The 26428-nt window shown below is 43.5% G+C and overlaps 1 protein-coding gene and 1 long non-coding RNA gene across 4 annotated transcripts; one reads left to right on the top strand and one right to left on the bottom strand.

The window, feature by feature from the left end:
* Positions 1-1178: 1178 nt before the first annotated feature.
* LOC120320719 lies at positions 1179-3565 on the bottom strand. 2 transcript variants are annotated; one of them, XR_005560246.1, is made up of 4 exons: positions 2967-3565; positions 2731-2843; positions 2582-2663; positions 1179-2499 (listed from the first exon to the last, which is right to left on the bottom strand). It is a non-coding gene; the product is annotated as an uncharacterized LOC120320719 (long non-coding RNA). The 2 variants fall into 2 exon arrangements; XR_005560245.1 differs by having other exon boundaries at positions 1179-2484; positions 2967-3564.
* Positions 3566-8014: 4449 nt separating this feature from the next.
* On the top strand, positions 8015-25693 carry LOC6527023 (zinc finger protein sens). Of its 2 annotated transcripts, XM_039370753.1 has the most exons (6): positions 8015-9221; positions 17501-18308; positions 18364-18366; positions 18492-18893; positions 19409-19590; positions 24425-25693. In XM_039370753.1, exons 1-6 carry the CDS (start codon positions 8768-8770, stop codon positions 24805-24807), a joined length of 2232 nt encoding a protein of 743 aa, XP_039226687.1. In that variant the 5' UTR covers positions 8015-8767; the 3' UTR covers positions 24808-25693. The 2 variants fall into 2 exon arrangements, with proteins under 2 accessions (XP_039226687.1, XP_002088118.1); XM_002088082.3 differs by lacking the exon at positions 18364-18366.
* The last annotated feature ends 735 nt before the right edge of the window (positions 25694-26428 follow it).

Raw genomic sequence — 26428 nt, 5'->3', positions numbered from 1 at the left:
CCACGTTCCCGTGGCCTTAGTAATTTGCTTAATTACTTTAACTTGTAAATAGAAGCGCAGGATAACGACTGCTGCTAAAGGTACAATCAAAAGAAAGGTGCGGACTAATCGCACCGCTGGATAAACGAGCTGCGCGACTAGTGAGTGGTGTTATTAGGTGAGAGTTTTGCATAAGCGTAGCGTTTTGGCTGTAATTAAAATAATTACCCCTTTCGATTAACCCAGTTTCGAGGTTCGTTGCTCAATTTTCTGCATTTCGCTGCTCAGCCAGTCTGTTTCGTTTCCATTCCCATTTCTATTCTCATTCTCATTCCCATTTCCATTCCCATTTCCATATCCATTAGCCGGGCATTGTGGTCGCCGGGAGCTGTTGCTATTATGTTGTCACATGTGAACTGAGCCATGAGCGAAGCGATTACGGAAGGGGTGTTCCGGATTCTAGATTCCGTTGACGGAAGGGGTAACCGGAAACGGGAGGATACAGTGGCAAGCGGATAAGGACATCACGCCTTGCGGCGCTGATTGTTCCTTTTGTTGCCTTGTTGCCTTGTTGTTCCTGCTGTTTCTGTTGCTCTTGTCGTAGGCTGCCGATTTGAAACTTACCCTTTGATCCCGCTGCCGCCGGAGAGTCAACCCCCCATCGACATTCGCAATGCGACATTATCCCATAATTATAGGGCCACCTTATGCTGAACTGTAACTGGGGACTGGGACACGTGCGCCTTCTGTTCCGTTCACTTGAGCCAATATTTATGCAACAATTTAACCGCAAAATCTATTAATGCTCTTGCCAAATTGTTTTAAAGCTTTTGTTCGCCCGGAAAATTGCTGCCGAACCCTTTTCTTTCTTTTATGTTGTGGGCAATTTTCAGATTATCAGATTTATGTTTTGCCTTAAACGGTTTCAATGATTCTTTCGCCAGAATTAGGAGGTAACTTGAATCTTTGGCATAAAAGCGGTTTCACTCACTATTTATCATCTAGAATTACTCTTTTTAAACGTTACCTAATATCTTACATAAATATTTTTGGGGATAAAAGCAATGTATTTGAGTTATCATGCGACTGAATCCATTTCCATGAACTGAAATCGCAATAGCACTTTCGACTTTTGCTCCCAATTGCTCGCCTGTCTCCTTTTCAGTTCCATAAAAAGCAAATAAAACAGTTAAGAACAATTAAGTTTTCGAAATCATGCAAAAGTTCGAAAATGTCAAACTCCGAAGCGTGAGAAACATTTTTGCACTGATGTTGAATCAAAACCTCCGAGAAGGATAGCGATATATTTCACAATTAACGAATGTCATTCAGCTTGGCGAATTGTGGGAGACAAAAAACTGCAATGCACTGAAAGAAAATGCGCTGCACACACAGTATCACTTTCATATACAATTAGCTAATTATACTCATTCGAAGAATTAGACATTTTGCTGTATTTGGGCAGTTAGCTAGGATTAGTTGTCCTACTTCCGCAAATATGTATGTATCTATAAGATTTCTTGTTGTGGAGGGTGTCAAGCTCAAATCGTTTCAGTCATGCGATTTTTTTCCTCAATCAAACCCGACCCGACTCCATCTCCGTCACCAGTCTGCTCCGATCCGGTCCGGCCTGGCCTGGCATTGGTGTCCGGAACGTCATGTATCCGTTGCCGTTGGCGAGCCGTTCCTATGGCTCTATCAGTATCTGTATCTGGATCTGTAGTCGCATCGCAGTCATGTCACCCTTTTCATTACGTTCCATTAAGAGTGTTGGGGTATTAATTGAATTTAATTGATTTGCCAAAGCAGACTAAATTGGCCACACTGTCTAGATTCCGGGGGCAGCAACGCAGCAACGCAACAGATACTCCGGCCCAGACAATTATCCATGAGATACAAACGTATCCGAGTGTGTGTGGACATTACACCCGTGGAGCGAAGGAGACATCGGCATTGGCTGCATCTGCATGTATTGGTTGGCTCTGCTGCCTCGCTGGCTAAATTAATGAGCACATGAATTCGGATTCCCACTTTGGCAGCCACAATAACATCAGCCGTTGATCATCTAACAGTGGCTGCAAATAGTACACACACACTTCTCCTCCCATGGCCCATGCACATATGACATCATCGCCAGCTTGGCTTTTGTGCGGGTGCCTCAATCCCTCAATCCCTCAGTCCGTCTTCCCATTTGCTGTTGTTGTGGTTGGCTTAATTACACAACGAGCTCACAGTTTGAGGTTCAGATACTTTAGTAGCGCTCCCTGCGGAGGCGTGGGATCCAAACAAATGCAGCCGGAGTTGGAGCTGGAACTGGAGCTGGAGCTGATTGGCTTTTCAAGTAACCGCGTTGACACTTTTGACAATGGAACTTGTTAATTATCTGGCCTGTAGCTGCTGCCTGGGCCAATTAATGCATGCAATCAACTTTCCAAGTCTAAATATAGATCCTAATAATCGAATGGGTGTTTGCTCCAATTTTATTTGGATGGGGTATTTAGATCCCTGGTAGAATAAGAACTTATAGGAAATCAGATTTATATACATATAAAAATAAACACCATATATAGTGTAATGTGGAGTGTATATAGATATAACTTACATATGTTCTCAAGTATGATCTCTGTAAATCCATCCGTGCAAAAGTCGAGATATCCAGAAAGAGTATTAGTGGATATTGAAAGCTGAAGGATATGAATATAAAATCATTATTATATCATTCACATTTTCATATTTTGATCCTAAACTCACATATTTCGAATAGCACTGACAATTGATTACCATTGGGAGTTCTTATAGGCACCTAATGTGTACGTAAAAATCACAATTTAATTATTTAAAAGCTCGGCGTGCAGAAAGAGAGCCTGAAAAAATACAAAAATAGAGTGCACATGGTACATACAGCACTATGTATTTTTTGTTGGCTGGCTAACACAAATAAAGCCGTATGAGTGCAAATATTTTTGTTCGATTTGTATTTGTTTTACCTTGATTTGCACGGTGCGGTCCCAAGCGCTTGGCTCCGCCCAGAACATGGCTCTGGAATGTGTGTTATCAGCCGCAGCTGTGCCACCTACTTTTTTAATGCTCTTTTTGGCATATGTCTGTGCTGCTTCAGCACACACAACATGATGGGGCGCTACCACCCACCACCCCCTCCAGGAGGGGCCACCAATTGAGGGGGTTCTCGGAGGGGCGGCTCCTCCCACTCGAGAGTGGGCCACTCGGCAATCCAATCACCGTCGACTCGCCACTGCGCATGGTGGAAAAGGGGAGGGGCGGTTGGGTGACTGCGATTGCGCCTCTGTTTTCAGTGATAACAAATCTTTATCGAGGCAATGGTTGCTTATCTGGACACGAATCGAAAATCAATCGATTCAATCGAGTTTCGTTTGTTTGGTAATTAGCTTTTGGACAATGTTTTCGCTACCCCTTTCCCTTTCCCGCTCTTTCCCCTCCTTGTTTTCGGTGTGTATTTGCATTAAATATCTCGGCCTTTGTTGCTCTTGTGTGGCTAGAAAAAACACAAACTTGTTTAAAAAATATGTACGGAAACTAGGACAGTTGTTTTAACGAAAAAATACAATTAAATGTGCAAAGGGAAAGTGATCAACTTTTGCTGATGTGTTTTTTTTAAAGCTACGCTGCTATGAATATTAAATGTACTTACTATAAGTGAGTAACGAATATCTAAAAAAACATATCTCATAGATTCACATGCTGAACTGCCCACTGAGAACAAAATTCATGAAGCAATCAAATTTGGTTAGATCACTGATAATATTTGAGGTACTTTTTAGTTTTGCCAAGAACTGAATCCAAAATATTTCAGCACATACGTATATTTAACTGTTTTTGGTACTTTTAACTGGATAGATTTCAATCATCTCTGTTGCTGCAAACTCTCAGTGTTGAAAGTGATTACTGGCCAAGTTGCCATGGATCTCTGACAGAATGCTTATCCCACACAGAACGATGACCGCTGCAACCGTAAAACTTACGGATGTATTTATCTAAAAGGAGTTATCTGCAGCCGTAGCCAACGCCAAAGGTAGTCCCGGCAAACAGACGTGTGTCATAAACATAATTACAACTTATCAATAAAAGCGAGCACTAACCCGGTAGACTCTGTGTCGCCACAAAAACCCATTCCACCATTTGCTTTATCGGAGCAACTTATTTGCTTTCTGCTGGCTTGGCTATGCGTCGAATGAGCCGCGTTTACAAGTTGTAAATTATACAAATAACGATCAACAAAGGTGCACACTGAGAATACAGCCAAGTGGGAACTGGAAGTAATCTGTGCGATCAGCTCTTTTGGAACTAATCTCTTTAGTGGTACATCGAATCTTCTGCTTACAGCCTCATAACTTCTTAGCCAAATTACGCATTGAAATCTTATGATTTTCGCTACTTGACAACTAATTGCCTCATGAGAACATCGCTGAACGCATAAGCTGTCGGTAATTACGATAAAACTTGCTGTTTGGCTAAATCGAGGTGCCATAAATACTTGTAAACAATTCAAACCCCCTTTCAGCGATCTGTGCGTGGTAGTACTACTTAACCGATATGCTGCAATGGTCGGGGGTTCCATAAAACCGGAGTTTTATTTCAATCTGCCGCCTCCAGGTTAAATATATGGGCCTATCAACGGCAAAGCGCAATCGATCTGTGACCCACACATCGGACTGCTCTCCACCGATTAGATAAGGGCACAACCTCCCCCAAGACCCAGTACCTTCCCTTTCAAAGGGCCAGAGGCTCCAAGCCACCAGTAACTATCAAATCATTGGGCCAAGCGCGTCCTGTTTATGCATCCCCGATCCAGAGGCAACCACGACAATATCCGAGCCCAGTGGACTCCACACGGGCAGCCACACACACACACATACAAGCAACCATCGATCTATAAAGAGGCACTAAATCAACAATAGCACCGCCGCAGCACTGAGTGGAGTAAGAGCTATAAATAAATTATTTATAGCTTCGGTGGTGGAATATTGCCACCACACAGAGGTAATAGATGGATCGCTTGGCGGTACGGTATCGGACTGGGTCCGGTACGCCACGGAATACGTTTGCTATACGGCTGCTCCAAGCGGACGGAGATGGAGGTGGAGGTGGAGATGGTGCGGCTGTATGGAATTTCTATTGCACTACGCTAGGATTTCCTCGCCATTGTACACGGTGAATTTTTATAATTCTACATAAGCAAATGCTTAATCCGAAAGAAATTCAAATCCATTTCAAGCCAACTTGAAGCAGGACACAGATTTTTCATTTACGCCGCTATGATTCCCAACTGGTTCTAGTTATGCAACTGATTTCACATTAACCTTACGATAAAATCTGTTTTTCTACTTTACCAACTACCACTTTATTTTTATCTGTGTAGAGAATTGAGCGAACCAACGAAAATGACTCTGATAACCGATTGTGTGCGCTGATAACTGATAGCCATGTTATTATTAAGGGCTATTAAAATTCTGATTGAAAATTCATGTCAAAAATATATTTTATTATCCATTGTAAAACTTCATTTCGGTTCTTGATTACAACCGGGCAATATAGAATCCAATCGAATTGTAACGATTCGAATTGTTCGAAAACGATAGCTTACACTTCTACACTTCTACGGTGATATGGCAATGCGAGTGCATAGATAGCGTTTTCAAATAAAAGCCGGTTGAGTTATCAGACTACTATATACGATGTCTAGCCCTAATAACTACTCTATGTAATTTTATACGGGATATGCATTTATCAAATGATAGGCTTACTTTTAAATGTGAAATAGCTTTTCTTATTCTCTTTTCAAGTCACTTTTTAACGATGTATTTAAAATGTATTTAAAATAAATCATATAAAGGAAAATAATTTTAATAAATTTTTTAATTGTGCCTATCTATAACTAAAGGTTTTTGTATATTTACTTTGCCTAATTCTAGTTATAAGTTAGAGAAGAAAGCGCTGCTTACAGTGGCTGACACTTCCCTCATACTTTATTTTTCCCGACTAGCAAATTCCGTCGGATTTTAATGGACGCACGTCAAACTCCTCCGCACATCACTCAGATTTGTAGATGGTTCTCTAATTGGAACTAGAGCAGAAAGGGAATGGGATCGGTACCAAGTCGATGGGAATCGGAGCGGAGACAACTCCACTTGTTCACACTCCATCCTCGAGGCACTAAATTTGGTGTGTAATTCTTTAAATCGTTGCCATGTGTTGGAGGAGCGATGCCAAAAACCAAGTGACACCAATAATCCGAAGCTGGGATCTGGGACGCCCAGAAAGATATTCAAATCTGTGTGCGAAGACTGGAGGGCGAAAACGGGAGCTCATAACACTTATTTATGCGACCGATGAAATGGGAACATTAGCTCTTTGTGTTTTGTAAATATTTGTCATAATTTCGAGGGGCGTTCAACGACATGTGCGCTTCATGCAGACGATTTTTTTTTTTTCAGAGCATTTAAAGCGACCCCACCACCATTGGGCATTTGTTTTCAGAGTTGTGCTTTTAATGTCGCAATTAAATGCATGAGTTTCTAAAAATTAGATGCCTGTCAAAATTGTCTAATTTATGGTTCACACAAAGCTTTGCTCCAAAGATGTCCCCCAAATTAAGAAGTTTTTGGGAAAGCAGCTTCTGCTTTATTTCCAAATTTCTCGTTCAAATCTCAAACTGAAAGTATTCCAATTTTTTTGTAGGAATTTAGGAAAACTATCTTTCAAATGCATCTGCTTGCAACTTTAAGTGCAGCCCTATATATTGTTTGCTCTTGATCAAGCATTTCTAGTTATGGATCTTACAAATTTAAGTATTCAGGAAGGTCCATTTAACAGCATTCTTTAATTTTTCCTTTAAAAGAACATCTCTGTGCAAACTATGCCTTTTAAATATTACTTTTTATACCTAACTTAGTTAACAGTGGAAATTTTTATGTGATAATTATTAATTGCATAGCTGCATTAGGCGAACATGAATCTAATATCCCGAGGATAGTTGGTATAATTAGAAATGTAATGTTTTCTAACTCAATAGTTCCCAAAAGTGATCATCTAAACCGAAATTTATCTTACTGATAATAGTTCCCGCAGGAGATCATCTAAATCTTCTCCGTTGTTACTTCAAGTCACGTATCTGCTATAGAGTTAAATGGTATTAAAAGCAAATTTACCGAAATAGATTATGGAAGTGCACACTTGAACCCATAACCAAATGGCAAACAATGGCAAGTAGAAGGTAAAAACCCTTTGGCTGAGAAAAATCAAACAGCAAAGCGAAGTGGCAACCAACTTTAGCCCCCAGGAAATCACTTAGCCAGAGTTCGCCGAGGCAGAAAAGCATTTGAAGTTAATGGCGCAAAAACCAATCGCAAGTGCCAAGTCAGAACTACCAAAGGCAAAAGGCGATTGGGGGAATAGTCAAGTGCGAGGAATGCGGCATTAGTGTTTGCCTAGGTGCCAGGAACCACTTGAAATTAAATGGCGCGGCGCACTTCAAACGGCAGAGACAACAGCGATTACCAAATCGATGGCGGTTCGCGCTGATCGACAAAATAAAAGATAGAAAATCGCAGAAAATCCAAAGAGCCCGCCCCCAAAAACCAAAGGCCAGCAAACACGCGCCCAGCACACGCACACGCACACTCACACTCTTCACCGTATAACGTACACCACCACCCACTTCTTCCACCTACTCCACCACCAGCACCAGCAGCACCACCACCCACTCGCCACCATTGTTCCGGCGGTGGCATTGATTTGAACGAATCAAAGCGGTATGCGCACTAAAAATACCAACAACAAGCTACCAAAAATCCAGATTAACCATGGCCAGCTGGAAAGGGGGGCGTGGCCACGAGCACGGCAAATGGTGGTGGCTGTTCCGATTCCACTTGGCCATTCCGCCGTTCCAATTGGAATCAGTCGTCGTCCCGCTCGCACTCGCACTCTCATCGTAGTGGTGGTGGTGGTGCGCTGTGTTTCCTCTGAGTGGAAACTCGAGTGCCGCTCCGCTCGTCGTCAGTCGCCTGCAGACGCTCGCTGATAGCGGTAAAATCGGAGCAGCAGCAATCCGTATTCGAACGGGCGGATTCACAAAGAATCGTATATACAGATACACAGCTAAACAGATATACAGCTATACAGATAGATATACGGATAGGGAAAGCAACGAGAGACGTTCTCTCGCTGACGCCGCTGCCAGCGTCGACGTCGCTGCCAAATCTAGGCGAAAATCGCAACACTTGGCATATATGCCACATGGCACTTGGCCGCACTCTCCGAATCCCCGGCTAAAAGTCAAGTGCAGGAGCAGCAACAGCAGCAGCAGCAGCAGCAGCAGCAGCAGCTGAAGCAACTGCGGCGCCAGCAGAGTTTTCCAAGCTCGGCGGCAGAGATTCACTCTCGGACGGGCGCCGGCGTCAGCGTTCCACGGATCCGTGATTAGGTTTTTACGGTGTTTCAGTCCGCTCGATGACGCCGAAGCCAGCAGTTATGCGACCAGCAGTAGCAGCAGCAGCAGCAGTCCGAGCAGCAGCAGCAGCAGCCTTAAAGCCCTAAATCTGTGACACTTCCTTCCGGTAGCCGTAGCCACGTTGCGTATACGCCACCGTAACCGCATTCGCATGCCGTCGCGTAAAACCGAAAACAGAAAACAGTTTCAGTGCCAAATCAAAAGAACAAAAGTCCGCTGACAAAAGCCTAAGTTAATCGAAAGCAAAAACACATAGAAAAAAAGAAACTTAAATTTATTTGAATCAGTGATAAATCCGTTATGGACGTGGCCAAAATGCAAGCCACTTCCGGTCAGCATCTGCTGCATCCGGCCGCACCGCCCGCCCACCAACACCACCTGCCCCTCGACTACAGCCTGGGCAACTTTAAGCCAGCGATTGCGGCGGACTTTCCCGGACCCTTCCTCACCAGCCAGCAATCCTCGTCGGCCTCCAATTCCGTCTCCTCCGCCGCCACCGCTCCGCTGCAGGTGCGGGATCTCAGCGCGCTGACGGCCATAGCCACGATACCATCGCCCACCCAGCTGCTCCACCAGCGCATCCAGATGTCCGCGGACGCGGCCTTGGGCCACCACCAGCAGCAGCCGGCACAGAATCCCAATCCCAATCCCAATCACCCGCAGCCACAGATGCCGCCGGCCTCCACGTCGCCGCACGAGTACGCGCCCATGTCCGCCTTCAAAGCGGTGCTGCCCAAGAAGCGAAACTCCGACGGTAAGCGGGAACCACTCACTATATCTGCATGTTTTTGTGTTCTATAATCCTTGAAAATCTGTCGCCAATAGGGATTCTAGTTATTGTGACTAAATGAAATCGAGTTCAAAGCCATTTTATTATTTGCATAAACGGTTTGAAATAAGATTAGATGAGTTGTGTGAAATTAAATGTCTCTAAAAACTTCAATTTGGCTTAAAAACTTGCCTAAAAAACTTACTTATTTTCATAAATAATTAATAACAATATATAATTATTGAATTTTCGTTTAAAAACGGTGACAAACTGATTAGTATAGTGCAAAAACTATTACTTACCTAGGCAGTTTACTTACCTAGTAAATAATAATGCACATTCCAGTTTCATGCTATTCGTTCTAATTAGGATTTTAATATGTTTTATGTTTTAAAAAACAAGTCAACTTTTAATCATTTTCTAAGACTACCATAAGTCCAATCTTTAATTTCGAACAAATATAGACTTTAATATTTAAATAATATATTATCCATACTAAAAAGATTATCTTTGTTTAAAGAACTCTTTAAAATTAAATCTGTACAAGTTTCTTGGAGATTTTCCAAAAAATTGTATTTATCAAATGAATTGTCAGCAGATCGTTAAACAAATTCACTCAATGATGTTTCAGCACTTTTCTGAATATCAACATTTGTCAAATTAAATTTTTGTGCAGCCTGCGAACAGATTGGCAAAAACCCAATCACACCCCCACCACATTTCATATTCCCCGAGTTAATTAAAAAAAAAGAGGAAAACAAAAGAGTCCGAAATGAACAACACAGAAACGGTGAGACTCCAATCCGCGGCGAGTGGCTACAAATCCCCCAAAGGCTGGTTGGTCAGCAGCGGGCAATGTAGGAATTTTTAAAAATTTATTTGAATAATGTGTGATTTTAAAATATCACACTGGCCATGTCCGAGTGAAAGCCCAAAGGCTGCACGGTGTCGGTTTAATTGGAAAAAAGCCCAAGTTCGGTGGGAAAAGCGTGGAAAGCGAAAATTGTTCAGGGGCAACAGGAGCTCGGATATTCATTATTTCGTTTGTGTGTGTGTGGGCATGTGTGGCCATGTGAGTGTGAGTGTGAGCGCAACGCTTAATGGGCAAATCTTCTGTGCGGACATGGGGCGGAAAAATGGATATCGGGGATTGAAAAATCCATAGCTGGACCACAGATACACAGATACCCAGATACAGATACGGCTGCGAACGGCAAACCATCGCACAAACTTGTAGATACACAGCGTGCAGTCCAGTCCAGTACCGTCCAGTCCAGATACACTCACACTCACTCATGCGTGTGTTTGTGTATCTGTGTGCATTTGTGTGCAGACGCCGTTGTCATCGCCATCGCTGTTGAATTTCAAATATGGGCATTGAATGAATGAATGAGCGTTCGCACGGCAGCCCCAATCTTCAGTGCTGTCCGAAATGGACCAAACAATTTAGCTTTTTTAGGAACTTAAAAGAAAATAGATGCTTAAATCACTATAAAGACAACATCTTTGAAAAATCTGCTTATTTTAATTTGCACTTTTACTACCACAAATCTTAATGATATCCCAGACACAGACACTTGTTTAGTTTCCTGCTCCAAACTTTAAATGAATTCGGAATTCTCCAGAAAAAAAGCCAAATTGCCAACACTGACCATCATGTGTTTGTGTGCTCCTCCCCTCGCTCACTCCCTCTGCCTTCCCATATTTCCCCACTCACACACACACTCACACACACACTCACACACACACACACTCGCACACACAGCAGGCAGCGACAAGCGGATTTCATTTACCGGCATTACATGTATCCAACGGATATGTTTTTAGCTCTCCACCGCTTCCAGCACAGACATGGATATGCGGAAAAGCAGACACACACACACACACGCGAACACTGAATTTTCAATTCCGTTTGCCGCGACAAGCAAACACCCCGTCCTCCCCCCTCTTTCACAAACCTTATTCTTTCTCCAGAGAAAATGAATTTCGCTTTGTTTGTTGGAATATTTTCTCGGTTTTTGGTGGGACAATATATTGGTTGCTGTGGCGAAAGTTCGCTGGGCTCTTTGGTGACTGATTGGCCCCTCCTGTTGAAGGACGGAAACTTTGTGAAAATCTGCTTGCCACTGCAGTTTAAGCCTTTGAATTGAATGGCCCAAAAGCCACTGCAAGTGTAACCTGAAAGTAGGCAACAGTTTTTGTGCTCTTATGTGGGAAAATCTACTCTAATCTATGTATCATAATTTAAGACAGTAACTAGTGATTTAATCTAGTATCGAATAGAGTGGACTTTGCACCACTTATCTGTTTAACCATGGAGACACAACCTTGCCCCGAAAGGTCAGTCAGAAATATGGTCTCGATTTCCCATTAGCCACCCACCCATGATGAGTGGATGATCTTAATTTTTGTCATACGCCATCGCCACCACCGCATGACTCAATTAATGATGCCCACGAAACATTAGCTGCGACTGAAATAAAATAGAACTTTGACACCGGCACTTGTGAGTCACGAATTAAGTTAAATTGTGAAAATTGCTCATACGCAGACTAGAAAGCCGACTAATAGTCCGAAAGGGTGCATGGGTTAAATGGCAGCCCGTACTCAAATTACTTGAGCACAGATCTCAGAGCAGCATTGATTCATTCCCACAAAGCGACGACAAGTTGTACATAGTATTCCGGTGATATCAGAGCGAAAATCAGAACGGTTCCAAACGTTCAAGGTATAAATTATAATTTTTGATTTATTTGCAGCGCCTATCGGGCTTCTTATATATATGACCCCATGTGCAAGCCGATATAAATTTAATAACACATTTGTTAAGCCGTTTTCAATCACACCAAACGATTGAACAATTAAAAGGGCAATTGGCATATCTCATGGAATAAATAAAACTCCAACAATCGCCGTGAGTTTGACTTATCTGCAAGAAATATTGAAAAACTTGTGTTTGTCAGTGTAAAACTGATTGGTTTAAACATATCTATAAATTATACTACTTGAGCATTGTGAAAGTGACTAATTCCTAGAATGGAGTAACTTTGGTTGTATTTTCTACAAATTGTTGCCAAAATATATATAATAACTTTGGAAATACTTTTGGGAATAAGACTCTCTTTCGCATTCAATGAAATGAGCATTTTTTCAGTGCATTCACAATTCGATTTGACACATCCCACTCACGAGTTCAATCGCAAAGTACATTATTGATAAATAACAAATTGTCGCAACGAAAATCAGAGCAATATTTATGAAATGTTTACGACACACGTCGTAATCATTGGCAACTCATCGCCTGTCATATATACTTCAACTTCTCACAAGTAGACGAAAATTGGGCATTGTAAATCTATAAAGATATCCAAAACCAAATCAGTCAATCTGCCAAATAAAGAAACGCCAAATCCACAGACAGCCCCGTGTATCTGCAAGATACAATATTACTAGTATAGACAACCCCAGAGGTTGAGGTAACTACGCATACACACCATACACACCACACACGTGTTATGATTTACGATCTGAGGTAAATACATAACGACATCTAAACATGTCAGTATCCTCTGTGGCCAGTTGTAAAATCGAAAGAGTAAAAGTATCATAAAATAAGCGAGCGACCGACCGATAAGTAAACAAAAGCCAACCACAGACATAGTTCGTGCAACATTAAGAAAGTATGTACATACCGAGTACGAGTACGAGTGCGAGTACCACCGGTTCAGTTCCCTTCCTCGATTTGTGTCCGACTTTATTTTGTTGTTATTTTCGTTATTTATGCCCTCGATTCCCGTCCAGTTCGGTTTATCATCGCATCGACCGTTTGTTTGACAAAGAAAAATCAATTTCCAGCGCAAAGGAGCTCGTATGCAGCCCAACCCCTTTCCCATTTCCCATTTGCCATTCGGCATTTGTCACGTCCGATGTTTGAATATTGAAATTAGAAGTGCCCCGATCGATGCCCGTCGCTGATAGTATGAAGAACTGCGATTTTCAGTATCGAATTTGTACCGCCATAAAAGCTACCAGAGTAGATATCGGCTTATAATAACAATAAACCGCTCCGCAGACTGCAATAATGATATCACCCACATTTGTACTCCGGACAATGGGCGTCATTCGAACCTTTGGATCCAAAAATCCAAAAATCACAACGAACCCACTCGATCACAGGCTATTTTTAAAAACAGTATGTAGCATCTATAAATGGTAGTGAGTCGACCTTCCTTCCTTAGTTCCTTAATGGGTTCGTATTTTCCCGGGTGAAAAGTGAAAACCGTCGGCTGGTCGGGATCAGCAATTAAATGAAATTTATCAGGTAAAAAATTGTAGTCTAAAGTTTAGATAGCCTCCTGATTTATTGCCCAGCGATAAGCAGCTGGGAAAAAGGGTGCAATATACGCGGAGCTGGGGTTAGTGAGCATTCTGCGGGGAGAAGTGGCCTCTGATTGATTTGCAGTGTAAAAATAAATAATGTAATTGCAATTGGCGACATTTGCCAAAGGGGCTTCAAAGCAACGCTGCCGACCCAGCTGATAGCTGATGCCAGCTGATAAGTGGCATACACATACACATAGTTGGCCCGGCCAACTGTTGAGTGTTTGGATACGCAATCCCCATCTAATGCCACTCAACGAGTGGAGCTTATGCGGGCTAAAGAGCTCTGCTCTCGCTCTCCAACTGATATGCTATCGCTGGGGTGGGCAATTCAAATCCAAATCGGAGCCCCAATCGGAATCCCAATCGGAATCCCAATCGAAATCCCAATCCAAATCGAAATCCCAATCCAAATCCAAATCGAAATCCGAACCCAAGTCGAAATCGAAATCTCAACTCAATCCGTAAATCATGCACACACATTCGCAGGCATGCCAACAGACCAAAAATCATGGCCTAATCTATCTAACCGTTGCCGTTCACAGTTTACGGCCCTCTTCTGGCCATATCTTTATTATTTATACTGTGCTGTTTTTATTTTTTTTTTGCTTTTTTTGCCATTTCCACTTTCATATTTGCCGAAAGCGGAATTTGTTTTCATATTATTACGACCAGCCGGACCCCCGACTACCGTATGCCCAGTTCTCCGACCTCCGATTAAATCTAGTCGATAGCCGCGAAATGGAAATACTTCGACTAACTGATTTTGTGCCCCGAAGAGGTGCTATAAATTAGGTGCAAATGGGAATATGTTTTGCAAAGCAAATTAGAGGCATATGCCTTGAATTTAAATACGAAATCCATATATCAACATCTATGGAAAGTCTGACTGATTAGGCACTGTAATCGAACTTTTTGCTATGTCGTAAGATTCAAGATTTGCATAAGCTTCAAGTCCTTTCAAATGATGTCATGTAATTACATAAATGATGATGTTTATTAATTAAAATAATCTGCGAAGAATCGCATGCTAAAGCGAAAGAAGCAAGTATTTCCAAAATTGCTTACTAAACAATTTTTATAACAACCTGCCGTCAAATTTCAGCAGCTTGCGAGTAATTATAAATGAAATTCCAGAAATTAACACCTCCTGCAGGAGGCAAAGCGTAAACCCAAACCAAATTGTAATGGCTGCAAATCGCCCCAAAACAATAATAATCCTGGTTGGAAGGGGGCGGGGAGACAGTAAACAGGGCGCAGGATAACAATGATTTCAATTACCATGCAGTGTCGAATAATTATTTTACCTTCTCGTCCTTTTTATGCGAACAAGTGCGTGGAGTGCGTGAATATTGCTCCCGGGCGGATAAAAACAGATGAACATCGGAGGCCGAAGGGCTGGATGATATTGGGTGTTAGAGGGTTGGGTGTTCCGGGTGTTCTGGGTGTTCTGAGTGTTCCGGGTGCTCGGGATGTTCGGGGTGGACGAGGGCTATGTCTATGTCTAATGTGCACAAATTTATGACTTTGCTGCCGACCGTTAAGGGGTCGTTGGTGCCACTTTGCCAGCCTCCTTTGCCAGCCGAAGGACGCCAGGACTCGAGAGGAATCGCCACCCTGGAGCGACATTGGGCACATGCTTAAGCTCATTATTATCATTTAAACAAGTCGCTCTACGTGAGCCACCAAGAGCCACTTGTCCTGCTCCTGCTCCTGCTGCTCCTTATCCTGGCTGTAATGCTGGTCCTTGGGGTTGCTTTTGGCCCACCAGCTTGCAGCGAACGTTAAACGTTTCCAATTTTATGTTCTATATATATATTATCGCCCCCTTTTCCGGCTGCCAGTGGCTCGACCTCCATTCGATTTGAATTTGTTTTTGGCTGGTGGAAATGCTCTCGGGACGATTGCGTACATAATTAGAAGGGAAGGGTTGGCCCGGCACACATTTGCCATAATGTCAATGATTAAAATTTAGATTTTTGGGAGGAAGGGATGGATGCCTGGCAAAAGTCCCCATGCAATAGAAATCTCCCTTAATAATTGTTAGTAAATGAAGTTGAAGCCAAAGTAGTGAAAACATAGTGATGATCAAACGAGTCCAAGCCAGGTACTGGATTATGGCCAATTTCCATATTCAAAAGCACTTAGGAGCAAGAACCCAAATCCCAAGACCCAAAGAAGTTCGAGCAAAAATAACAACGGCGAGCATTGTAACAACAACAACAGCAGCCGGGCAATAAAAACACTTGACACTCTGGCGGGAAAAGCGGAGTAGCAGGCGAGCCACCACCCCCATTTGTATCTGAGTATCTGATGGATACGTATGTACATCCATACATACATATGTACGTGCGAATTTCCCTGGCTGCGTTTAGTGCGTGGGTTTTGTTTATATTTGCTTGGCTTTGCGTTTTGCCGCCTCACTGACTCCGGACTATGGCCCGGAATCAAAGTCCCGCCCCCGCAGTTTTCCACCCACTTCCGCCCACATCCACCCATCCCGCCGCCTTGGCAGTTACTTTTATCTGCGTGGCGAATTAGAATGTTGTCAAATTGTTATTCTTTTGTTGCGATGCGGATTCATTCATTCATTCGACTCGCCTCAGGCCCGTCGCGGTTTTCACTTGCCTGTTTCGGCACACGGCACATGCGGCATACACGTTGCATGGAGTGAGCTATGTGCACCCTTACCCCTTTCATTGCCCTGCAATCCCTGCGATTTGCGCCTGCGTCAATTTGCACACGCGGAATGTCGCCGGAGTTGCCTGTTCCCAGTTCCCAGTCCACCGATTCCCATTCTCATTCCGACTCCGCATCCGAATCCAACCGAATCCCATTTCCCCGGCCCGCTGTGTGTTTTCTGTTTTGTCATGCTCCATTTAGCCGAGTGTGGACCGAACAGATGTTCTATTTAAACGCACATTATTATTATTTCATTTCGACAGGCGATAGACTCCGAGGATGTGTATTTTGTGCTGTGCACCAGGCAAAAGTTCTGATTTCCATTTCCTCAGCGGCGTCTACCAGGGATTTCAGAATATATGACAATCTTCTCAGCTCATCTTCATATATTTATGTTAGATTTAGATTTAGACTATTGGTCTGACATTAATAATAGTCCGTATCTGGAAAGTTAAAACTTAAATTTGATTATTAATTATATGAAGTAGATTTGCAGTAGATATAGCTGTTTTAAAAAAATACAAAAAAAAAAAAACAATACAGATGAATTTCAATTTTAATAAATTTATGCAGAAACCATTTAAATATAAGAAGTGTAAGCAACGTTTTCATTCAAAATAACCTTACAAGTTAAACTCATTTCTTGGTTGATACCCAGCGAACTCGATTTTGAAACTCCTGTCGGGTGGCTGCTCCTGTCCAGGGGCGTGCCGAGTTCAACCCTGAGCGCCGGCGCCGCATCCGTACACGGATTTGTATCTGTGTCCGTGTCCGTGGCCATCATCGCTGGCCGAGGATTTCGGGGTGACGACGCCGAATGATGACGCGCTGATGTCAAATGCGGAAAGCGGCTCATGAGAGGGGAAGGATTCGTTGATTAGGGTGAATTAATGGTCATGTAAGGTGGATTAGGCGATTGAATACGAAAATAATTACATTTGAAATTCGATACGCTGCCAACTGGCACACATACGAGGAAACTCTGGGGTGTTAGGCCGTACAGGTGGATTCCGTTTCCCTTTCTATTTTTTTTTGCAGAATGAGTGATTGATGATATGGCAAGCGCTTTGCTCTGATTTCACTAAGCGATCTTGTGAACAAATCAAGATGCTTTGTCCTAAATCAAGCATATATACCTAAATAAACTGCTTGGAGAAGTTTCGTTATAATTAATTAAAATAAACTTAAATTCTATTTTACAGATGCCTCGCTAGCATTTAGCATAAGCAGACTGGTCAAGACTGAACAACTGACGGCGATGGCGGCAGCGGCGGCCGTTGGCCTAAAGCCGCCGACTCCACTGGAGGACAACAACAACTCAATCTCGATGCTGAGCAAAAACCAGCAGATGCACCAGCAGCACCACCAACAGCCGCATCTTACCCAGCGCTCCAAGCCAGCCTTCATCAGCGCCAGCGAGAAGCTGCGCCGCCAGTCGCGTTCCCGCTCCAGGTCGAGATCCCGCAGTCCCTGCTCCTCGCAAATCGACATGGAGGACGCGGAATCGAACCACTCGCATCGTTCTCTGCACTCCCGCTCCAGATCGCGCTCCCGTTCCCGCTCGCATTCCCGCTCTCGCTCGCACTCGAGTAGCTCGTCGGTGGAACTGGAGGTGGACTCACCGCCCGGCAGTCCGCGTATCAGCTCGCCCAGCGGCACCTCAGCCTCCGCCTCCGAGCTGCTGATCACCGCCAATGGCGGCGGTCGTAGCATAGGCTCCAAGAAATCGGATCTTTTCTCAGTTTCGGCGCTGCTGCGGCGTGACGAACCTCCGCCACAGAGACGAACGCCACGCAGCCCGCCACTCGGTCATCTGACCTCCAGCGGCCTGGCCATGCCATTCAATCCGCTGGAGGCGATGCGCCAGGGCTATCCGCCCAACTATGATGCGGCCATGTTCCAGCGACCGCTCTTCTCGCCCGCCCTGCCCTTCTTCGCCGCCGTCGCCTTCCACCAAGGTCAGCAGCAGCAGCAGCAACAGCAACAACAGCAATCCGCTCTGGGAGCAGGGTAAGTGGAGTGTCCTTTACTTAATAATACTGTTTAAATATAGTTCTGGCACTAGAGGGTCGAAAGTAAACCCATGCTAAAGCACAATTTCATTACGAGATTAGCTCCATTGCCATGCAAAAGTGATTCTGCAACTGGGCACCCATTTTAATTAACTCGCCTCAATTAAATGTGTTTCCGCAGCTACCATCCGGATTCGCAGGAAAATCTCTTCCGTCTGCGCAGCCTGATGGTGCCACTGCAGTCCGCCGGACAGAGCAACTCCTCGGCGGCAGCAGCGGCGGCAGCTGCGGCGGCGGCGGCCGTCGGCGTGGGCGTTGGCGTCGGTGTGGGCGTGCCACCCAATGGCGGGCATCTGGGCCTGCCCCACTCGCCGCACCTGCACCACTTCCATCACATGGCCGCCAAGTGGCCGGGCCTGCACCAATTCAGCGACCTGTACTCGTGCATGAAGTGCGAGAAGATGTTTTCCACGCCCCACGGCCTCGAGGTCCACTCCCGCCGGACGCACCACGGCAAGAAGCCCTACGCCTGCGAGCTCTGCAACAAGACCTTCGGGCACGAGGTCAGCCTCAGCCAGCACAGGTATGTGTAGCATGCCACCGCAACAGGGAGCGGGGCGGGGATTCTGTGGGGGCCACTGCATGCCAACACTCGGAAAAAGTTTGTAGCATACTTGAATTTAAATTGTTTGCTTGGTTTTTTGGTTTATAGCTTCAATCTTATAAATAGAGGCAGTTATTATTCATCAAATGAAAAAATCAATGGATTGCAATTGTACATTGATCAGTTTTGTTTTTAAAACCATTAAAAGTAAATTAAGGAATATTTTTCTTATTTAATTAACTTACAAAAATGTTACAATTATATTTCCGAGTGTAATGAGTGCTCTTCCTTCCTGGGACACTTGGCATTACTTAATTTAGCCAAAATGGCTGGATTTCAGCCTGACCAAATGTTTGCCTTTGTGGCTGTAATTAAAACACGTCCACTTTCGCCTTTGGGCACACACCGGACCTTAATTACGGCGAACACTCGTTACTGGGATCCCACTAATAACCCAAACCACCACACCCAACCCCTCTCTCTATCCATTCCAGGGCGGTGCACAACGTGGAGAAGGTGTTCGAGTGCAAGCAGTGCGGCAAGCGCTTCAAGCGCTCCAGCACCCTGTCCACCCACCTGCTCATCCACAGCGACACGCGGCCTTATCCCTGCAACTACTGCGGCAAGCGGTTCCACCAGAAGAGCGACATGAAGAAGCACACCTACATCCACACGGGTAAGCAGTGCAGTTGTGCATATGAGAAGGTTACCTCATGCGGTTCACGGAGTTTAAAAGCTTTTTAAATGGCTTTAACAGAGAAGATTCATAATGTTAGTTTGGGTATTTTGTTGGATAGGTAGTACACAGTGTTTAATAAATACTTTTTCTATACTTGTAATATATTCTGATTAGCCAGGAAAATATAAAAGGATCAAAAAAAAATTCTTTATTGTTTAAAAAACAAGTGCCTAAATCAAGCAATACCACGAACCACAGATTTGTTCACTTTATTTATGCAAAACTCGGCACCCAAAACACGCGTATCTTTAAAGCATTTCGACAACACACCAAACACAAGCGCAGTTTGGAGCAACCATGGGTGTGGGGTGTTCCGCGGATGGGGGCCTTTGGTTGGGGGGAGCGGGGGAACAGGAAGCGTCGCCATTAAAGCGCCGAACGAACCACCCCAAAAGCCGCAGTCGCCAGTTGCAATTACAGTTGCCATCGGCAGAAGCAGATATAGCGAAAATCTGGGGGGTGGTTGCGAAAACCAAAGGGGGAAGGGGGCTGGGGAGGGCTTCGACAAAAAAATGGAGCAGACGACAGCTGAAAGAGCGCCCAGTTCTCCCAGTTCTCCGTAAATCGCAGGGGAGAGAGTAAGCGAGAGAGTGCTGCTGATAAGAATCTGAATCCGAAAGAATCTATATACTGGAAGGCCAGCACACAGATACTCCAGCACTCACACACTTGCACACGCACACACGGGCACAGAAGAGCGAGTGAGATAGCGCGTGAGAGAGAGGCGGGCTGAGAAATCACAGCCGACCAATGAAAAATTTAGTCAAGAGATTTTGATTTTCTGTTTTATACGCGCGCACTCACACGAATAACAAATACGAGGCGCACACACACACACACACATCGACGCCGTGCAGTGGTGTAGGTGCACACACACCCCCGGAAAGTCGAAAACGGAACGGAACTGAAACGCCATTGCGAAACGAGGGGAGTGGAACTGCGAGCGGGGGCGGGGGAAAGGCCGTTGGGTGGGGCAGCGACGGCACACTAGCATCGATTTCAAGTTACCCACGGCCACGTAAAAATGTCGAATTTCAAATGCGATTTGTTAAAATCACACAGAAAGTGATTCAAATGAATCTGATTGAGTCTTCATAACGACAATCTATGAAGTGTGAATATTACGAAATAGTAATATTGTAAACTGTATATATTAAAATGTAAATATGCAGGCAAGGAAGCAGTAAATGTATCTACACAACCTTGAGTCTTTTGTTGAGGAAATAAATGCCATTAAATTGCAGTTCACTTGCTGCTAACAGTCCCCTAATTTGCGCATAAGATTCTATGCTATATAGCACATTGTATAAGCACACTGGATCATTAAGCATAAAAAGCGAAATTCCGCTTCGGTTGGAAATCAGTTTACAAATGGCAAGGATAATAACCTCTAATAAGCAGACTTTCCTCGCTGATGCGTCTGGTGAAATCAGTGAAAGAGAAATCAGCACCCCTGCAAGCCCCCGCAAACATGCGAAAAGAGAAAGAGAAATATTCCAGACATTTTTATCGTTTGCCGTCTTCGATTTAGGACGTGTGCCTCCCTCGAACTCCCCCTCAATGGTCCCCCAAAATGGCCCCCACTCTACTTTCCCCAGCCAAAGGCACATGTGGCCAAGTTGGCCCCAACATTTCAGGATTTTCCATCCAAGTGCTTTGGTTTTTCCTGAGTTCCGCTCCGTTCGCTTTGCTTTCCTTACGACTTATCCTTAATTTTCTTTCCTGTGTCGGGGCGTGTTTCCATCGCAGACAGCAGATTTTTCCTCCTTTCATCTGATGTGATTTTTCGGAACAATTTCCTCGCTTTTTTCCCGTTCCGTTTCTTTTTGCATTTTCCTATTTACTTTTTGGCGATTTGTTTTATATGCTTAGTCCGTGCTTCGACCGAATTTTCCTTTTTTCCCTTTTTTTTCTGTTTCACTTTTATTTCCATGCCTCAGATTTTCGTTTTCGTCAATTTATGCGCTATAAAAGGACTGAGGGGAAAAAAACGTTTCAGGATTATTTTATTTATTCATGACTTTTGTTTTCCATTTCATTTTAAGTGTGTCTGAGGTGAAAAATCGATATTTTAAGCTGAATGCTTTTAAAGAATTACTGTGCTTATAGTTAGCCTATTTAAAATTCAAGGAAATTTGGAAATATACCATTTATACAAAAACCATTGTCACAAGCAAGAAAATTAGTTTTTCTTGTCTGCAGATCTTGCAATACCTATACAAATGACCTGCAGTAAACCGTTTTGACCCCTTGTTACTTTGTTTCAAATCATTTCCCAAATCAAACCAAAGCAATCTTCCTCCTGTTTTTCCGCCGCTCCACAGGGCGTATGCGTGATTTGATTCCCACCGCTTAGCGAAAATGGCCAAGCCACCAAATATGTTGCGAACGTGCCGAATTAGACAGCAAATTCAGAGCAGAAGGACGGGGGTTAACTAAAGCTTAAAATATTAGAAGACTAAAAGGAAAGCCATTCGGGAGGCAGCCAAGACTTAAAAGTATTTCCGCAATGTGCTGCAATAAAAATCGTTGAAAAATCAAGCAAAAAAGGCAATGCACTGATACATAATTTTCGTATACGGTTGCTTTTCTTCCCAAGCAACCGACGGCCGACGGGATTTTTCTATTTTTTCTAGTTCCTTATTTCCCACCACTTTACTTTTTTGTTTTTTTTTTTTGGGTCTCGTTAAAGCTCGTGGGTCGTTTTGGCCGTGATAAATAATAAAAGCTGCTCTATAATCTCTGCGACTACGTGACGTTATTTGTGCCGATAGTGTACGAACGTGCCCCGAGCCACGGACCCCAGAGAAGGCATCTCCTCCAGATTCTGCATCCAGCACCAGGCATGCTCGGTGAGGCCAACTGAGAGCCGGCTCCTGGCAGACTGCTCAATTTTACTGTTGCTCGACCTTCCAACCCAACCAGCCACCCAGTCAGCCCGCCACCCACTTAGCCACCCAACCACCCACTTAACCATGCCCACTGCTCAAGGAAAAGAAATCCTCATGCCCCGGGAACTGAAAGTTGAATCAGAGCACATCCCTACGGTCGAATGTTTCACAATCACGTCGCTGCAATTCCATTATATACAACGAAGCTGTCTTCCGTTTCGTTTCGCCGGATTCACAGTCCATCTCTTTCGCTCGCCGCCTCACCCTCTCTTTCGCACCACCGCTATATACGCCCGTATCTCTGTTTGTTTTATATACACTTTCCCCAATTCTCGGTAGGGAGCTACAGAGTCAGGTCCTCTGAAGTTAGCATGTTGTCGTCGTTATTTTGTTGCCGTTCCCCCAATCTCATACTATATACGTATCTGTGTGTGTCTGTGTTTAAGTGTGTGTGTGGGAGAGTAAGTGTATGGGTGCAGTACATAAAATGTAGCCCAACAAGTCTGTGCCACTATCTCCGTACAACAGAGGGCTATAGATAAGGGGCAACTATACGGATATACTTGTATATATGCGTTGCTACCATTGTTGGCAGCAGAAAGAAACCTTCAGCGGGTAACTAAATATAATCAAAGTTTTTGTATAACTAGCGGAAAAAGATAGGGCATTCTATTGTTATTTCTAATTAAAATAGCTTCGTTCTCTAGAAGAGCGAACATGTGGTAAGATTTTGTATTTAGCTGTACGGAGTTTACATCGTACATGCAACGAAATTAATCACCAGCATCTGCACTCCAGTTAACTTCCCCTAACTGGCGACTAAATGACGTCTGGTGTAAGCTTTCAAAATCAAATTGATATTTTCTTCATTTTCATCTGCCATTTCTGAGATTTCATTATGTTCGGCGAAATTTTCATGACATTTCTGGCACCAGGAAAACCGTTTATTTCGAAACCAGCTTTCCGCCCAAATCTCTAATGAAAAATTCAACAGCACGAAAATGAGCAATAAATGGCGTATAAAGCGCGAAACTGGGGGAAGTCCTTAAAAGCAAAAGAACCCCACAAAATTACTTTAAAAATGTTATCAGAGCGAGAAAAAAAGTGCGGCTTTAACCGCAGAACATCACACTGATGAACCAAAAAGTTTAAATTTAAAAACTCCAGCACTCCCATTTCCCAGCCGAGCATGGAAATCGGGAGTTGGAGGAGGTGGAGGATGTGGCTCCAGCCTGCGGTCTGTGGAGATGACTTACATGGAGTCTTGGGGTCCAGGTTGGCAGGGTTGGGGAGTGCTTCTGTCTGGCGACGATTCGTTTTTTTTTGGGGGTTGACGGTCGAGATGCCACAATGCGATGTGTGTGCACCAAGGGGAGGAATTGGATCAGGTTGGCTCATGGCAGCACAGAACTAGCTAAAATGGCGCTCACTGCTTGGAAACTCAGACGCAGAGCAGTTAGGATGAGCTCAACTCAGGGGATACCCCTTAAAAATGTAATATAGTAATTAGATAAAATATGATGTAATTACTTTAAAAACAGATGTAATTAATAGGGAAATATTATCTAAGTAGAGTTATCACATTGTCATATGCCGTTTGAAGAGTTCTTAAAGTGATTAACTAAATCAAATAATTTTAGTAGCCACACATTAGACGAATTCTCCAAACAAAGTCTATCAACTGAATGCCTTGAGAGACAGTAGTAGTTTCTATATCATATCAAGTACAACAATTAAACTTTTGAATACTTAGATTGAATATTGTTGCCTAGCTATCAACTTGTGCACCTGAGTTGGAACCAAATGAGACCTAATTTGTTTAAACCCAGCTTCCCACTGACTTACCTCTACTAACACGTTGCATCCCTTCCATCTTGCAGGTGAGAAACCGCACAAGTGCCAGGTGTGCGGCAAGGCCTTCAGCCAGAGCTCCAACCTGATCACGCACTCCCGCAAGCACACCGGCTACAAGCCCTTCTCCTGCAAGCTCTGCCACAAGGCCTTCCAGCGGAAGGTGGACCTGCGCCGGCACAAGGAGACCCAGCACACGGACCTGCGTGTCCACCTGGGCAAGGTGGACTTCATGTCGGCGGCGGCGGCAGCGGCGGCCTCTGCGGAACTGAGTGCAGCGGCGGCGGGTGGATCCGTTCCTGGCGGAGGACCAGCGGGAGGGAGCCAGGGAGTCGGTGCGGTTGGAGCGGCACCAAATGGAGCTCCTCCGATGGGGGCACTCAACTGCCAGAAGGTATCGCTGCTGGCATAACCAAACGGAGAGGCAAAAACCGAAACCGAAATCGAAATCAACCGCAACCATTGTGCAATAGACGGAAGTGAAAGGCTTCGCTAGGCATTCTCAACCGCTTGAAACCGAACTCCAAAGAGAACAGATTAAAACAATTTAAATAATTTTAAGCCAGCCAGTTAAAAAAGATAAAATAATAAAAAAAAGAAGAAAACTATTTCCAATGTTGCCAAAAGCCTAAAATAGCAAAAGACAAGAATTGAAACCAATTAAAGCTAAAGCAAGCACTATAGTCAGTCTCAAGTTATCATTAAAGCGTAATCACATTGCCATCTTACGAACATACTCGTACCAAAGTAATCCAGAGCAAAGGAGTTTCCACGTTTTCCCCTATGTAACATATATGTATGTATGTATGTCCGTTTGTATTGCTGTGGCCCGTGGGTCAGTTTAAAATCAAAATCAAATTAAGAAATTCCATCAATATGAACTGTGCGTGTCGTACTTTGTGAAATGTAACAAAACTAAATCCAATCCAATATATGAAATAAAAGAAAAGAATTTCAAAATTTCGAACGCGCGAGGGCAAAACTAAAATGTTCCAAAGTTTTCGCTTCTAGATAGTTGTGAAATTTTAACTAAATCGCTGTATTATGCAAACTATTTTGATATTATATCATTCCAATGAATTTAGTCTAATTAATAAATTTTTTAACTTATTTATACATATTATGTGTATGTATGTAAAAACCGCTAAACAAATATATATACGAGTATATATATATTTTCATTTTAATGTTCAACAAAATAATGTATGTAATATTAAAATAACATTTATGAGGACAAACATTAATCTACATTCTAAGTATTTTTATGTTTTCAAAATAAATTGAATTTATTAAGCAAATGTGAAAGTTGAGTATTATTCTGGAATTGAACGGCCACAGAGTTTTCCACCCATTATTATAATTTGAAAACCAAAAGGCACACACATCACATGAAGTGTCAATAGAAAGTTGGCCAACCTCTTTGCGAATTCACAGGAAAACTGAAAAGGGAATCGCTTCGAGGACATTTCAATAACCCTGAATGTCAGCACACAGGCAGAAAGATTAAAAAATCATACGTTCGTCCATGGGAATTATAAACAAGGATATTCAAACATGTCTGCGTAACTCACGAGTGGGTGAAGCCCACTTGAACTTGTTCTCTATTCCCCAGCGTGTCCAGCCGCAGATATCAAATATCACGTACGAGACAAGGGTAAGCCATCAACCTTCAACCCACCTACCCCACATTTTCCAGCTCCAGCTACAGGTCCATTTTCCATCTTCATCTTGGCGCTGTGTCTCAACCAAATTTGACAATAAAAAAAATATATATAAATTGCAAACGGTGAGCTCGGTGAGCATACGCTATGGTTTTCCCACTCCGTGGCTTTGACTATTCCCAAGTCTGCAATTTGCACAGCGGCAAATTGTCTACTTTGCAAATGGAGTTCAGCTGTAGCCAAACCAATTTCATCAATAAAAAATATTTCTGTCTACCTCGAATAAAACGTTGAGTTACTTTTTTGCATATGACAATTTATATAAATAAAAAGGTCGGGTACGTGGAAATCGCTTTATTTGCGATAGCCACG

This window comes from Drosophila yakuba, chromosome 2L (genome assembly GCF_016746365.2).
Source record: "Drosophila yakuba strain Tai18E2 chromosome 2L, Prin_Dyak_Tai18E2_2.1, whole genome shotgun sequence".
NCBI classification, from domain to species: domain Eukaryota; kingdom Metazoa; phylum Arthropoda; class Insecta; order Diptera; family Drosophilidae; genus Drosophila; species Drosophila yakuba.
Note: the sequence above shows the minus strand (reverse complement) of the source record. Positions and strands in the feature narration are given on the sequence as shown.

Excerpts from the sequence above, each read along its gene's own strand:
- LOC6527023 (XM_039370753.1), top strand. The coding sequence starts at position 8,768 with ATGGACGTGGCCAAAATGCAAGCCACTTCCGGTCAGCATCTGCTGCAT. Across the intron at positions 18,894-19,408 it reads GTCAGCCTCAGCCAGCACAG|GGCGGTGCACAACGTGGAGA; the intron begins GTATGTGTAGCA and ends TATCCATTCCAG. Across the intron at positions 19,591-24,424 it reads GCACACCTACATCCACACGG|GTGAGAAACCGCACAAGTGC; the intron begins GTAAGCAGTGCA and ends TCCATCTTGCAG.